The 16872-nt window shown below is 35.3% G+C and overlaps 1 protein-coding gene across 1 annotated transcript in view; it reads left to right on the top strand.

Moving 5' to 3' along the window:
- LOC150094907 (arylsulfatase B-like) overlaps positions 1 to 16872 on the top strand; it is a 50709-nt gene that overhangs the window by 4067 nt on the left and 29770 nt on the right. The window contains exon 2 of the mRNA XM_090411393.1: positions 13494 to 13653. Coding sequence (XP_090267519.1) covers positions 13494 to 13653 — 160 coding nt within the window. The remainder of the gene's footprint in view (positions 1 to 13493; positions 13654 to 16872) is intronic.

Raw genomic sequence — 16872 nt, forward strand, 5'->3', positions numbered from 1 at the left:
CAGCCTTTGTTTATTCCAGCTTCCCTTAAAAAATTCTCTTAAACATTTCTCTTTTTTTGTTCACTACTGGTGTCTTCATCGAAAGCAAATATTTTGTCCAATTTTCCATTTCGAATTGCTTTCATTCAAAGAAGTTCTTCATTCAAGAATCTTCATTCTTATTATTGATCTTACCGCTACTCTTTTCTTTCTCTTATACCAGTTTTTATCTTCTTAATTTGAATAATACTAATTATATATATACTTTGCTAATTCGTCTATTATCTTCACTTTTTTTCCATCGATGCTTCTTCAAATGATGGTACCTAACTTTAATTATGCTAAGGTTGAAACCAATATTATTTTATCAAAATTGTAATATTAATTTAAACAAATTTTTTTTCCTTGAGTTTCCCCTGTCAAACCGTAATAAATTACGATAAATTTGTTAGTTAGACTCTAGCAAATTGTCGTCTATCCACCAAAATATTAGCCAATTCTTACTATTCATCCAATTCTGCCATATCTTTCAACTCACCTATTACTCAGATCATAACCTTGTCCAGGTTACCTTTTCTGTAGACCGTCCTTCCATTCAGCCATTCTTAGTCTGCTATCTTTTGGTGTCAGTGATGCAAAATGGAATGAGCTCTGTGATTCTTATTCCTCCTTTCCATAAAATATTAGGTATAATTTTTACCTTTCCATGGTTTTAATTTTCTCTCATCCAGATGGCATCATTACACCATCACCCAAAGGAAATAGGAACCTTCTGGCATCATTCTTTTCCTCCAGCTGTTGTGTCGACGACGAAGACAACATTGCATTTGCTTCATCGTATAGTTAATTCTCATGTATTATGGTTTTTCTATTTCTTACACGGCGGGCATCGATTCCTAGCACGAATCAAAGCCTCTGTTCAGCTCTTTCCAAAGAAGAGGGAAAGTAAGCCATGATGTATCGTTTCGTTTTCATTAACCGCGGTTCCCTCAGAAATGGAGGGGATCATCAACAGACAACTTCACTATCTGGAGGTTCGCTTAATTAATGAATGATCACTAATCCTCCACTTCTTTAAGCTTGTAAACATACCTGTGATTTCAAACTTACCGAACCAACTTTTCATCTTCCTCTTTCATTCTGTCCATTTGTATTCTTTGCAAGACCTTGTATTTTCTATTTCCCAAAGGATTACACCTTCTAGCTGTTCGAGAAACATAATCATTCACTGTATTTCTATTTGCGTGCTCTCTCTCTCTCTCTCTGTGTGTGTGTGTGTGTGTGTGTGTGTGTGTGTGTGTGTGTGTGTGTGTGTGTGTGTGTGTGTGTGTGTGTGTGTGTGTGTGTGTGTGTGTGTGTGTGTGTGTGTGTGGAGGAATGCAGTTATATAGAAAGTAAACTTCAATAATATGTAAGCGTTAGATGAATTGAAATACCTTTCAGAAACATAGACTAAACCTATTGTCGTCATGGTAACGAAACTCGTATCTCTTATTCTACAAGGAAATTATGATTCAATTATTTCACATATATATATATATATATTCAATTATTTTATATTATATATATATTCATGTATTTTATATGTAAAGAAACTAATTTTTTTAAAATATTATGGCAGGTATGTAGTAAGTTAACTATGCGATAACTCTTTGTATGTGTACAGTATATGTAATGTAATAACCATGAAAGGAATAATCCACACACACACGCACACGCACGCACGCGCGCACACACACACACATACTGGCAGTGTATGTGTTTCATACATGAACGGAAACATTTTCATTGATTTCGAAATAGTGGGCTCTGCAATATCCTCTAACCCAGTGCTTTTCCAAAGTGTGGTAAAGCGTACCCTTGGGGAATACGTGGCAATTTTCGGCTATGCATAATTAACGCAAGGAATCATTATTAAGAAAAAAAATTATTAAAAAAATTATAAATTATGTATAAATTATAAATTATCTATATAAATTGAATGGTTTGTAAATTCGCCGGCGATCACTCGTGAATCTTCGTTCAACTTCGTATATGAACGTACATTTTGAGTTACAACTACGGGAAGGGTGTACTATAGCGACTGATAAAAAAAAGTCATTATATGAATCATTAATAGATGTAATTAAGACAGTTAAGTAGATATTAATCAATGTGCTTCATTATTTGATCATATTACAAGTTTGTTGTTAGTTAAAATAATGATTAATAGGTTTGTACTACTTTTACAGTGATATAATTGCTTTAATAATTTACGGAAGTTATAATACCTATCATAAATATAATCTTTTTAGCTTTCAAATTCTTAAGTATGGATCACTGGTTAAAGACTGGATTTATATAAACGATTATTATCAAGAAACATATAGTTTCTTGTTTAATTTGCGTATGGAATCTTCGTATTTAATGAGGCAATGCAAAAAGGAGATGCTAATTATTGAAGTGTCACTGGTAAGTCTTTAACTTCTAAAGTTTGGATGAACCCGATGAGGTCTTCAATCTGTGAAGAAGCAATTGTGTAACCTGCTTCTTGTCAACTGTTTTCCAGTTTTTTACATTTGCTTCCCATTACTTCAATTTCATGGCTATCATTTTTGATTTGGAAGCTAGTTATTTTCTTTTCATGTAGATGAATAACTGTATTGAGAAAACTTTGAATCAGTAAACTTTATTATATTTTCTTTAATTCTATCTCTTGCTTTCTCTTTATTAGCATGAGTTGGTTCTTCATAATCCATAAACTCTTCTGAGCCTGAAGAGTTTTCATTCGATGATCCACAGCCTTCTCCATCTTTACATTTTTTATTACTTCTTTTTCTTTTGGTGGAAGTTCTTTTTTATTTTTTTATTTATCTTGATTTTTTTTATTAATCCGTCTTTTCTTTTTGATGATCTTGTCTGCATATTAAGTTCTTTCAGTTGTCTTACTTGCTTTTCTGTTTCTTCTCCAGTTTCTCCTTGTAGAACAGTTGAATTTTTTTGCATTGCATTATGTACGTGCTCAGTTGTTATTTTAGGTTCGTTATTGGTAATTTCAACTGAAGTTTCATCAGTATTTGACTGGAAAAGTTGCTCATGCTGATCTAGAATTTTGGGGCTAATTTCTAACTGATTTGGTCGCGCACATTCTGTGATTTTACGAAGTGTAGTTTGCTTAAAAGCACCGTCTTTACTAGACTGAATTGGAAGATCCGGGAACTCTTCATTATGCCTTTCTGATATATAGGGTGTTCTAATTGGCTCTACAGGAGCTCCCACTCTTTCCGCAAAAGTTCTAAAAGGACAGGTGTTAACACGGTGTTCAGAACTTTTGCATTTCTGACAGGGTTGGAGGCACTGATTAGCGATATGTCCGATCTCCATGAAACATTTAGATTTGGGACAGTTACCACCTAAGGGATCGTATGAATCGCAAAGCAGGCATTGACGTTGTACTCCGGGATAGTTTACCATAACTCGGGTTGTACCGATGTTGACAAAATTTGGTACGGACGTCTTCATATCCATTGTGAAGATGACATCACCAGAAAACTAATTTGGATCTTCACTTGACAAACCCTTTCGTATATTACCAATTTTACCCCATTTCGAAACTGTCTGTATAAGTAACTGTTTTTACGTGGCTCCCGACCATTACAGGAATAACTGTTATGGTCGGACAAACTATTACAGGAATAAACCCTGTAATAGTTTGTCCCTTGTTTCCACATCTTTAACTACAATACAATTAAATATTTCCCTCCGCCTTAAGGGGAGAAAGAATAAATCTTGTTTGCGCCGATTATCTCTTGAAAAACCTTAATTACCCGTTTCGCTTCTTCACATCCGGGAATTTCAATTTCTAGAGTTCGCACCCTTGGAGGAATTGGCACCATTATCTCAAGTGGGAAAAGACTATAACCTCTGAGTTTAATTGGAAGAAAAAAAACTTCCAGTCGTAAGACTGAGAATAAAATAATCCCGTGATATAGAAATAATTCTACACCACCAGCAAATGTTTGTCTGAGCTACTATAAATGGCGCCCGTGATGTGGCTAAAAGTAATCCCGTAATGTAGATACTAACTGCACTACCAGTAATCCTAATATTTATTAAAAGAAACCAGTGCTAGTGGGGACGAAACCACCACTAGCACCAATAAAATAAATTCAAGTGAAAAAAAAACGAAAGAAAACCAAAGTGCTTATCTTGCCGAAAACCGAGATCTCGTCAGTGAGAGCCAGACCCAGAGGTGACCAAGGTTGACTTTTATACTTTTATTGAGGTCTCTTCAGTGGGAGCCAGATCCTGAGATGGATACCAAAGTTGAAGTAATGCAGAACTTATATTTACCTATACGAGTTGTCACAAGGTGCTTTGACCTTATTAAATAAAAATCTCAGGATGAGAGAAAGATGTAGAAAGTTTTCTACCTTGGGTATACTATACGTTAAAGATACCAAGAAATTTTATAAACTTGGCTTAAATCCTATTTTCCCAAGTAAGCAAAGTTTGCACCTGAAGTATTTTCAGGGTTGAGGCAACTCGTGGTAATGGTGGACTAAGCTCTGATCACTTGCCTTAGTATCTCCCATAATGCAAAGCACATCGCCTTGCAGACATGTATGATGCTATGCATTAAGGGAAGGGCCACAACCTAGACCGGTTTCGACCTTTATTGAGGTCTCTTCAGTGGGAGCCAGACCCTGAGATGGATACCAAGGTTGAAGTAATGCAGAACTTATATTTACCTATACGAGTTGCCACAAGGTGCTTTGACCTTATTAAATAAAAATCTCAGGATTTAAAAGCTTTCTACATCTTTCTCTCATCCTGAGATTTTTATTTAATAAGGTCAAAGCATCTTGTGGCAACTCGTATATATATATATATATATATTTATATATATATATGTGTGTGTGTGTGTGTGTGTGTGTGTGTGGGAGAGAGAGAGAGAGAGAGAGTGATTTACCTTTCATTAGAAATTATTGAAAGACTTGGCAAGGGACATGATCTGACGGACTACGAAAAGAGTATGATTGTAGGGTATGGTTGAAAGATCGCAGTATCTAGGAAACTGCCAATATTATAGGCTTTTCGCAGAGCGCTGTAGTTATGGTGTTCCGAGAGTAAAATATACCGGAAAGAACAGCAATCACCTGGTCAATGGTGCCGCCAATTCCTCATTGATGCTCGTGGTAAACGCAGTTGTCCACCTTGTGTAAGCCCCTAGACAAAAAAAACTGTGGAATATAACTAGTGGGGACGACCAATGGTGTTTCTCAGACCACACAATCTTAAATATCGGTAACTTGACTGGGGTCTGCTTCGGAGACCCATAGGGAAGACAGTGTGTAAGATTGTATCGTCTGAGAAACTCATCGATAATTAGACGACTACCTCGACGGCTTGCATCTGAGAGGGCCTAATGGGACCTCCGGAGACCGAAAGTTGCCTTTTCGAATGAATCTGTGCCGTCTGGAAGATAGGTGGATAGGAGGATAGCTAGGCCAGGGGATAGAGGAATCACCCGATATCATGATCCAGCAGAAGGGCAGCTGCATTATGGTGTGGATATGCTTTTCTATTAATCTCTTGAGCTCTGATGCTTATAGACTGTACTGTGAATGAAACGAAGTTCCTGCCTATTGCATCTGTTGTAACTGATCAGGTGCATCCCTTTATGGTGATTGGCTTTCCAGATGTGTTCCAACAGGATAATAACCGATGCCACGTTGCCGGTATCGTTCGTGACTGGTGTGCCGAACGCTACAGCGACTTCTAGAAGTTACCATGACTGCCGGATTTGAATCCGACATTTCTAGAATTACATGGATGGAGAGATCCAGCATTTGAATCTTCAACCCTGAACATTTGCAAATCTATAGAAAGCTGTCCTGACAACTTGGTACAGAATATCTTCTGTACTTTCAAAGATTCTGTAGAGTATGCCACACTATGTAGCAGAAGTTCTGGTAGCAAGAGAGAGCCTACGAATTACCAGAACAGTTATAATATTTAGATTGCGTATATCTCCTAACGTACTCAGTCGGCATAGACGAAATCGTTTTATTGGAAAGACCTGGGTTCGATTCCTGTTTATGATAAGGAACCTTTATCTGGTCTCTTTCGACTAAAAGTGAGTTAACCGGTCTCATACGGAAGTAGAGGATTTTTCCACCTGGAAACTCGGGTTTTTTGTCCCTCAGAACAGACAAACCGGCTCTGTGAAAACACACGGATCTACATGGAGGGAGAAGCAAGGGGGGGGGGAATCCCCATACGAATACTATTATGATCTCCTAACTTAACTAATATTGTTTTGGATATATTTTATGTTCCACAGTCGATCTTTCTGTATTTTCCGGAGTAAAAAACTGAAGTTGCTTTCGAAGAAAAGAAAAGAAAAGAAAAACATAAGACTTGACTTATTTGTACCAGGCATCGATTAACTCGAATACTAGATTTAACAACGCCCTTCTCTAATTTAGGATTAGTATCGAACCTCTTTCTTCTGCTGATTTAGATTCCCGAAGGTACCATGAGTCCAGATTGGTAGAAGAAAAACGTTTTTTCTTTAATCGGATGTATTCCGTCATCAATAGCGGTTATATAGTAGACGGTTACCTTTTTCAATCAAATACGGTTCGATGTATGTAATATTTTATTTATTTATTTTTAGTTTGAACAAAATCTTCAGACTACAAATTAACACGACACTAGAGCAACAGAAGAACTTTAAGGTTCGATTTTACTCACTGACTAGACTTTTTTTTTTTTTTTTTACTAGGTCTTTTATTAGCCTTACCTTATTCAACCTTTGGCTCAGAGAAGTGTTTTTCTCCATAAAAATAATTTAGGTTTTTAACTCATAACCGGGGAAATTGACTGTAAAATTAAGGAGGACAAACAAAAATAGAGGAGTAAGAAATCAAGATGGAAGCAGTCAACTGTATCCTCGTTATCTTCTTGCTGAACATGTTAATTCCCAACGATGGCGGAGGGTGGGAACTGATTGCCTAATTTCCAAAAAATAAAGATAAATAGTGGCGCTTTACCCATTGGGGAATAAAACAGTCATTAAAGGATTAAAAAAAAGTTGTAGATTAGTTTAAAATATGAATATAAAATATGTTTTATATTCCAGTAAGGTTGATATAAAATATACTACGATATTCACGTTTGGTATTGGCGTCTTTGTGAATCGGATGCCAACTTAGATTATTTTGTGCATCAGATGGTGTTACTAGAACAAATATTTCAAAGTAATTTTAATTCTAAATTGATATGAACACGAGGAGTGGTCAAGAAAATAAATTTTTTTTTTGAAATGCTGAGAAAATCTCAATTTATTTTACCCTAAATATAAGCTCTTTGGGTTGGATTGCTGCTATTGTTTCGGAGCACACTTAAATAACATATTTAAATAACTTAAATAATACGTTCGTTATGAGGCAAACGTATTATCAAGACAAAGGACCTTCCCATCATTCTTCAGATTGCGCGACAGGAATTATCTCTTTGGGTTGGGTTCCGTTTTTAGAGATTCTGACATGATTCTTCATACCATGCATTGTACAAACGATACGAACGAAAAAAGCAGATGTTTTCATCTGTCATTTCTTCAACTCTACACTCGCTGTAGTGGTAGCTCATACGAATTAATTTTCTTTGCATCTCTAAGAGAGCAAAAGTAACTTTTCGGGACAAAAAAAAACTTAACAGAAAGTCACTAAAAAACAGCAGATGAATATTATTTATCGAGCCACATTTTCATTTTTTTTATTAATTATTACTTAACAAGTAAGGAGAATATTTTAGTTATATTATCAATATTAATTATAATATACTGTCATCAAAAATATTTTTCGTTTTGTTTAAATATTTCATTAAAATATTTACATAAAAATATAAATCATAAATATTTTTAATTTCGGTATTTGTAACTCACAAATTCAGCTACAGATGTTTGTAAATAAAGTGTAAGAAGAAACATATCGTTCTAGTTCAACACATACGCTGTATGTTATGATGTGCTCTGTCATTAGTTGACTATGTCACTCTTGAAGAGTTGAAAGGAACGCGGAAGGGGCTATCAGATATGCTTATGGACGAGTTAACACAAGTAATTACAGGTATCATATAGAAAAAGCCATAAAGGATATGATGATTAAGACATAGTTAGCCAATCAATACTATTTAGCTCGATGAGCGCCCAGTTTGTTGCTATATCAAAAAGTTCGTAGACTGATATTCCTTCTTCCAATACAAATTTAGTTCCTTCTTCACTACCGATAGTGTAGAAGGGCTATATGTTTTCTTTCTTCTTTATAGCAAGTATACTATACATATTCTAATAGATTATATTGGGATGAAGAACTGAATGAACAATGCAAATCATTCTCTAAGGAGAATGATTTGCAGCTATTGGTTATATTGTTTTCATTTCAAGAGGGCTTATAATTACTAATCTCTTTATATTCTCTAAGGAAGATCATTTGCAACTAATGGTTATATTATTCTCATTTCAAGAGAGCTTAGAATTACTTATCGCTTTATATAAATAATACTTGCTTCATTTCTTTGAGACAGATATGACGTCATAGTGGCATGTTTCTATGCAGCATTAGGTTTTGATTACGTATATAACTCTGACACAAAATTAGTCCATATTGTTCTGCTGCCATAAAGTCATTACTGCTATTGCAAAAGCGTAAATCCTACAAAAACTGAAAAACTGCGTGTCATGCTGTTATTAGGTTTTAACTGCATTCGATTGCATATACTGGCATTACAGGTGCATGTCCATAAATATATACGAATCTTATCTTCAACTAAGGTACCTGTGAGAGGTGATTTTAAAATGAAAATATATTCTAAACGGACTGAGAAATCGCTCATATTAATGTGGTGTGAAGATGACTTGCTCAGTAAAATACATAACAAGGATATTGATATTCTTAACCAATTAGCGTCAAGAATGCAATTTTTTTTTTATTATTATTATTTTTTTTTTAAGAATAGTAAATTCGTGGACTGTTCTCAAGTAATTTTCCTTTGTTAGTTGCCAGTTCGCCTCTGCTGCTGGAACGTCTGGAATCAATTTGAATGAATCAGCAGGGCTTGCAGAGAATTAAATTAACCCACTTTTATCACGTTCAACAAATTGCTAAGATTGGGAATAGTTCCTTCTGATTTGAAGTTTGCAAATCAGGGTTATTCTAATTATAAGGGTGATTTACCAACAAAGCGAAGAATTATAGACCAGTGAGTCTTCTTAGTGTTACAAAGTAATATTGAAAAAATTAGTTAGGAATCGTATTCAGGATATTCAACAAGGATATGGATCCCTTGTTGAGCAAGGTAAACATAGTTTTGTTAAGGGGGAGATTGGCTATGACAATATTCGGCTATTGTCTTACTCCAAGACAGAAATCGTCGATCTCGGTCAGTGAGTGTCGATGGCATCCCAGGGCGTTTTCCTGCTATGGTAATACCATCAACTTTCCATCTACGAGTGACATAAGCAATTGTGGATTTCGGTATAATGAGAAGGGGATAGTAATGTAACAAACAGAAAGATCATTGATGTGACACCCAACTACCATCCCAAGTTGGAAGTCTGTCATTTCAGCTGAACGTGTCATCTTGATATTGAGTACAGTGCAAATCATGCAGTCTTCCCATTTATTACAGGAATTACACAGACACTTCCCAATATTTACATGTGGTAGGATCCGAAATTTGCATGGCACGTAAGATGTTCAAATACTTTTGTCAACATAGTGCATGTGGAATAGCTTTCATCAACGGGTTATAAAAATGATGGATTGCTAAAGGATAATTTAATTAAAATGTATATATAATGACTAATTTGGAAGTTTTGAACATGTTGGCATTGTTATGTATCTGCATATATGTATGAAAAAATTTTTAGAAAAATGAGAATGAAAGAGAAGGTATGCTAAGTAAACATTCACAGGCCCACTCTATGCACGGTTGGCCACAGTAGAGTAACCAGTGTATGATTCGCACCCTGTATGTGTTGTTTTTATTCCAGCATTGAACTAGTCGTGTCAGACTGACGTGTGGGGTTGAGTTTCTCTCGGGTGTTCTAGTTTTCCTCTCGCATACATTAAGATAACTCTAAACTAAACTGGTAGAAGAAGGATCAGAGGAGATATTTATAAAGATAAATATGAATTCGGGGAATTCGTGCAATTAATGTCATTGTCATCTAGGTTGACTTATATCTCCTGATGGAAGGCCGAAAATAATAATTAGTAATTAACATTGTGAGACATAACAAGCTTAAAGTTTTATTCATACCAAACATTTTAAAATCAATAGAAAACTCAAAACAAAACAAAAAAAAGTCATCATCCTCAAGATACATATTTTGAAACCAACCATAATTCCATCAAAAAATCTTCTAGTATCATATAACATAGACCAGCATTTTTGTTATAAATGTAATTATAAACATATCTATATTAATTAAAACATTAAAGAAATTTAAATATTAAAAAGTATGTTAATAAAACTAAAATTTTAATCATAAATTTAATTACAAGAATTCAGAGAACTTCTGTAGTAGATGCAGAGTGAAAAACTTTTCAAATCTATTCTTTAATTCTAATTAAAATAATTTTATCAGGATACTTTTTTTCGTGAAAAGTAGGCTGTTACATTTCTATTATAAATTTAATTATAATAAAAACTCTATATTTATCCTATCCTGTTCCCTCAGCCATACGGCTGATGGGATAGCTATATGCTACCATATAGTTACCCGATTGTAGCTATATGCTACCATACTAGGGAGGTGATTATGTTTCCTGTTGCCTTCCTTGCCATAAGTATTTATGACTGTAGGCGTGTGTGTGTGTGTGTTCACGGGACCGGTTTGCCTGTTTTCAGGGATGAAAAAACCCGAATTACCGATGGAGGGGAAAGTACTTCCTTATACTTCCGCATGAGACCAGTTAACTTGCCTTTAGTCGAAAGAGGCCACTTAAAGGTTCCTCACATCATGGGAATCGAACCCAGGTCTTTCCGACCATAGGCCTTCGTCCATACTGACTGAGCTACGGAGGTTTCTCTATATTTATGTTATGAATAAAATAAATCCCTTACTGCTTTTCATTTTCTGAAGGACTTCGATGAAATTCTTTAGCCTGAACGAACTTTTCTTTCAAGGCTTTTCAGGGGAGAGACGATACAGAAACAAGTGCCGCTATCTATTATTTGAAAGGTTAGCATTTACATTATTATTGTAATTATGAAATTTATATTTATGCTAATGAAACCTTGAAATTTTAATTATAAATATGATATATAAAAATTCGTAGAATTTGTGTATTTGATGGTGGTGTCACTTTGGATGAAAATGGTTTCTCCGATTCAAAAATGCCATTAAAAATTATATACAGTATATATATATAAATCTTTTAACTTTCTCTTATAGTATTATTTTATATAAAATTACACTGTTAAATTATACTATTTTTTATATAGACTAAATTAATCCATCTTCTTTTAATTATTTCTAGTATGTTTACTTGTTTTCTTCAAACACCTTCAATTAATTGTTATCGATTGCAATTATTTATTACTATATTCGTGATTTCCACATTAGATTACCAGGAGAGATCAATCGACCGTGAGATGCGGTGACTGATTCATTCAATCCAATACTCTTGGAGGGTAATGGAGGGCAATGCTGTAGCCAGTGAAGCTCTAACTGAGGCTCGGCTATTGCTGTTACCCTCCTGCCATGATCAGAGCTTTAATTTAATTGCTCAATAACACCTTATCCCTACACTGTCCTCTACAGATAACGGGGAAGATGAAAAGCATCCTTGCTTCGCCCCTTTAAGCCAGTCCTTATAAGGACTATAAGGACTTTCCACATTAGATTACCAGGAGAGATCAATCGACCGTGAGATGCGGTGATTGATTTTATATGAGATGCCCATGTAGGGTAACGGATGGCAATGCTGAACCAATGAAGTTTAACTGAGGTTCGGCTGTTGCTGTTATCCTGGGTAAATGAGTTCGCTCTCTTAGGTTTTGCCCTAAGGGAGCACTTTGAGTTACCGGGGAAAGTGTTCTCCGGCACGGCCCGCTGAGGGGTACTTGCCGGTGAATTATTTTCTTCGGAATGAGCGGTTCTACTCGGTACTCGAGTTTCACTGAGTAGAACCAACGCTGAGATTTGGACGGTCTTTCGGCCACGAATGAGTGGCCTAGAGATCGTCCGATATTTTTGAGATATCACCTTTACTTACACATACGGTGATTGATTCATTAATGCCCTTGGGGGTAACGGATGGCAACAATGCAATGTTGTACCAATGAAGTTTAACTGAGGTTCGGCTGTTGCTGTTACCTCCTTGGGCGATGAGTTTTTGAGTTCGCTCTCTTAAGGTTTTTGCCTTAAGGGAGCACTTTGAGTCTCCGGGGAAGGTGTTCTCCGGCACGGCCCGCTGAGGGGCTTTGTCGGTGAATTATTTTCCTCGGAATTTGAGCGGTTCTGCTCAGTGGTCGGGGAGCCCGTCACTGAGTGGAACCAACGCTGAGATTAGGACGGTCTTTCGCCCACTATGGAGTGGCCTAGAGATCGTCCGTATTTTTGAGATTTCACCTTTACTTACATAGTCGGTGATTGATTCATTCAATCCAATACCCTTGGAGGTTAATGGATGGCAATGCTGTAGCCAATGAAGTTCTAACTGAGGCTCGGTTATTGCTGTTACCCTCCTGCCATGATCAGAGCTTTAATTGCTCAATAACACCTTATCCATACACTGTCCACTACAGATAACGGGGAAGATGAAAAGCATTCTTGCTTCGCCCCTTTAAGCCAGTCCTTATAAGGACTATATTTCCACATTATTATCGTCGTTAGAGGGCATTGTGCACTGTGAATATCTTTCAATTGAAAGAATGCGCAATCAGTAATCGTATTAAGATGTTTTGGAATGTTTAAAGGATAAAATTCTCTTGTAAAGAAATGCTGCATCACAAAAAAGAATTTTTTTTTTTTAATTGTTACAACGTTCCTCTCATTCAGCACAATCAGTGAAGCCTTTTTGGGCCCAGAGCAAATCACATGTGGAAATTGTGATTTCCATCATAACAGAATACTCGGATACACTTCCCAAGATGCAAGGCAAGGATTACCAGACTACGACATTTTAATGCTATTCAATTTTCATGTTTCAAACTGCATACTATTATGTTTTTTATTCTTTGATTCATGTAATTTCACTTTATAAGAGCATGCTGATATGCCATTTCTGTGTAAAAGTTTGTAGTTTCTCCGTTGAGCATGCGGGATTCGAACCTGCGACCAGTTGGGAGAGAGCGGATACACTAACCACTCGGCCAACCAGATCGACATCGAGAAAGTTGCATGGAACATAGTTTCTCCTGGAAATTAATAACCAGTGGAATCTGAGAAATGTAGAAATATTTTTATAAGCAACCAATTACTAATATATTGATATTTTTCTTCTCCTTTTTGTGATTAGGGTTGGAATGATATCAGCTTTCATGGGGAAACAGAGATGCCTACGCCAAATATTGATGCTCTGGCATGTGATGGAATAATGTTGAATAATTTTTATGTAATGCACGTGTGTTCCCCTTCTCGAGGAGCCCTTTTGACTGGAAAATATCCAATTAAGATAGGTAAGTTACCAACCAACAGATTTCGCTAAAGTTTTTTGCTACATAGAGAAGAAAAACATCTTCCTATTTATTAAATAAGATACCAGCTTTTGAGTTGTTTTTTTTTTTTTTAAATTTGATCTGGATCTTAAAAATAATTATCTCAGAATCTTACCATATTCATCATAGTCTGGAAGAGATTTCGTAGCTCAATCGGTAATGACCATGTTCTTGGGATGGAATAAACTTAGTTTCGAGTTCCTTCCACGACGCAAAGTTTATAAAGACTTTTCAACTGAAAGTGAGTTACTCGATCTCATAAAAATGGTTGCCCCTACAAGAAAGAACTGCGTTTTTTAATTACACAAAACAGGCATAACAACATTTTCTCCACAAACTTAACTAGCATACATTCTTAGGTCGTACAAATATCTCGACTCATCGCGTATTCTATTAAACTGGCCAGAATACACAAGCCAATTTACAGAAAAAACACGCACATTACAACCAAGAGCATTGTCATTAATAAGATGATGCCATACTTGATTGCATTGGCCTCATTGCCGTTGTATGTATATGTATATTATCATTATCATATGCTAAATAAATATATATAAATAAATAATTCCTCATTCATTAGGACCGACTATCCCACTTAAGGCACGAAATTAAAATTAATATAATTTCGTGCCTTAAGTGGGATAGTTCGGTCCCAATGAATGAGGAATTATTTATTTATATATAAATATATTATATATTTATATATATTTATATTTTAATTTTAATTTCGTGTCTTAAGGAGAGTCGGTCCTAATAAATGAGGAATTACTTATATATATATATATATATATATACAGGGTGTTCGGGATAAATTTGACAGTTTCGTAAGGAAAAAGAAAATCTTCTTTGTATCTATTAAATTTAATGAATTGACAAAAAAACATTACAGGCAGAGTTAATTACAATACTATCAACAAGATTTACTCAAAATAACCACCATTAGCATCGATCACAGCTTCAATTCTGCTTCGGAACCTCGAACAAGCTGATGCTACAGTCTCCCTGGGAAGGGCCGCAAAAACTGTTTTAATTTTATCCATTAACTGGGCTTTTGTATTACTGGAAGTGCGATTGGTGTCTTTTTCAACTGCGCCCCATACAAAATAATCCATGGGGTTAAGGTCTGGGGAGTTTGGAGGCCAAACATTTGGACTGGTGAAGTCGTAGAAATTTTCAGACAACCATTTTTGACTTTTCCCAGAGGTGTGGCAAGGGGCCGAATCCTGCTGCCATACATACGGCCTACCATTGCCTACCCTTGTTATCCAGGGCTTGACTACAGTTAGCAACTCCACGAACAAAGCCCGAATTCCAATGCCAGGGTTCTTCAACACCTGTTCCTGCAGATTTGCGAGGAATTCTGCTGTACGAACGCAATCAGATCGTCTGCTAGGGATCTTTCTTCTTGCTACATCCTCGTAGTCACCATTGCAAGTCTCTAGTTCATGCCTGATTGTTTTTACTGTACTCAGGGAGCATTGGGCAGCAGTCGTAATATCCTTATTTTGATGGCGGGCACGAATCATCATGATACAAGTTATTCTCTTCCATGATTCAGGTGGGTTCCAGCTATCCATCCTTTCTGACATCTTGTATATGAATGAAGAAGGGTCCAAACTTTTAAATGAAGAGAAGTGTGTGTTAATACATGTAACTTACGGAAAAATATAATTAATTATAAATATGTCAAATTTATCCCGAACACCCTGTATATATATATATATTTTTTTTTTTTAAAGAATTGATTGACTAGAACCGAGATTTAAGTAAAAAGGTTTTAATATTAAAACACTACTAGTTTCGGCTTGTAACAGCCTTCAGCAGCTGACATTATAAAAAAAAAAAATTAAAAAAACACTAAAATACTGAAGCTTAAATAAACTATGAACATCATAGAGAGTCTCTATACATAATTGGCATTAAAACGTTGTGGTTGTATTTAAAGCTGTTCTTTCGTTTGTTGTATTGTTGGGAAAGTACGTGCTAGTAGCATCTCGTGAACGCCAGTACATGATTACAGCTGAATGTCTATCTGGGAGGTTGTAGCTCAAGTTATTATTTAGATGAACAGGATTGAAGATGATTTCCATAGATTCCACGATTTTTCTCTCTAGTTCATTATTGCAACGGAAGATGTTAATAGATTTTCCCCAGCAGACTTTGTGACTTTGGCTTTCATCATTAGGATTAGCCGAGAAAAGGATATGACTTGAAAATTCACTGGCTCGCTGTCTTTTGTAAGTAATGTCCCTCATGTGTTCTTCCATACGCAATTCAACAGATTTGTCTGTCTGCCCAAAATAAGGAATATCACAATCACACAATATTTTATATACACCAGGGTATTTTAGATGATGATGACAAGGTTTTGGGTGGCTTATTAAGAAACGGATTTTAGGAAGTGGAGTGAACAAGGTTCTGATATTGTATTTTCTTAGAACTTTTGCTAATTTATGTGAAACTGTACTTATGTAAGGAATAGATATATTGCCTTTGAATCTATTTGTTCATATGCTAAATAAGTCTAAATAATGTCTAGGAGGATTAAGAAGGAATCTTTCAATGATTCTCTTGGAATATCCATTAACTTTGAAAGAAGTTTTGAGATGGTTTATTTCTGTAAGAATTTCATTTGGGTCATCCAGAAGAGAACGGGCTCTATGTCCCAAGGTGGAAATTATTCCAAGCTTATGAGGAGCTTATGAAAAATTATTCCAAGCTTATGAAAAAAAAAAAAAAAAAAAATATATATATATATATATTTTTTTTTTTTTAAGTTTAATTTCGTGCCTTAAGCCATAAGACCGACTAATGAATTCCTCATTCATTAGTCGGTCCTAATGAATGAGGAATTACTTATTTATATTAAATATATTATATATCTATTCTATATATTTAGCATATGATAATATATATATTATGTATTATATATATATATATATATATATATATATATATATATATATATATATATATATATATATATATATATATATATATATATATATATATATTATATAACAGCATAGATTTCCTAGGAAGTGTGTTTTTACATTATGGAAAATACCAAGGAATACCGATCAGAACTTTACTCACCTTTGCAACGAGTTGCCGGGTATTGTACTACGTACTAGGACTACTTGCATTAGCTCACGCTAGTATTCGCCAATATTTTTATAG

This window comes from Typopeltis vanoorti, chromosome 21 (assembly GCF_054136105.1).
Source record: "Typopeltis vanoorti isolate ZY-2024b chromosome 21, IOZ_Tvanoo_1.0, whole genome shotgun sequence".
NCBI classification, from domain to species: domain Eukaryota; kingdom Metazoa; phylum Arthropoda; class Arachnida; order Uropygi; family Thelyphonidae; genus Typopeltis; species Typopeltis vanoorti.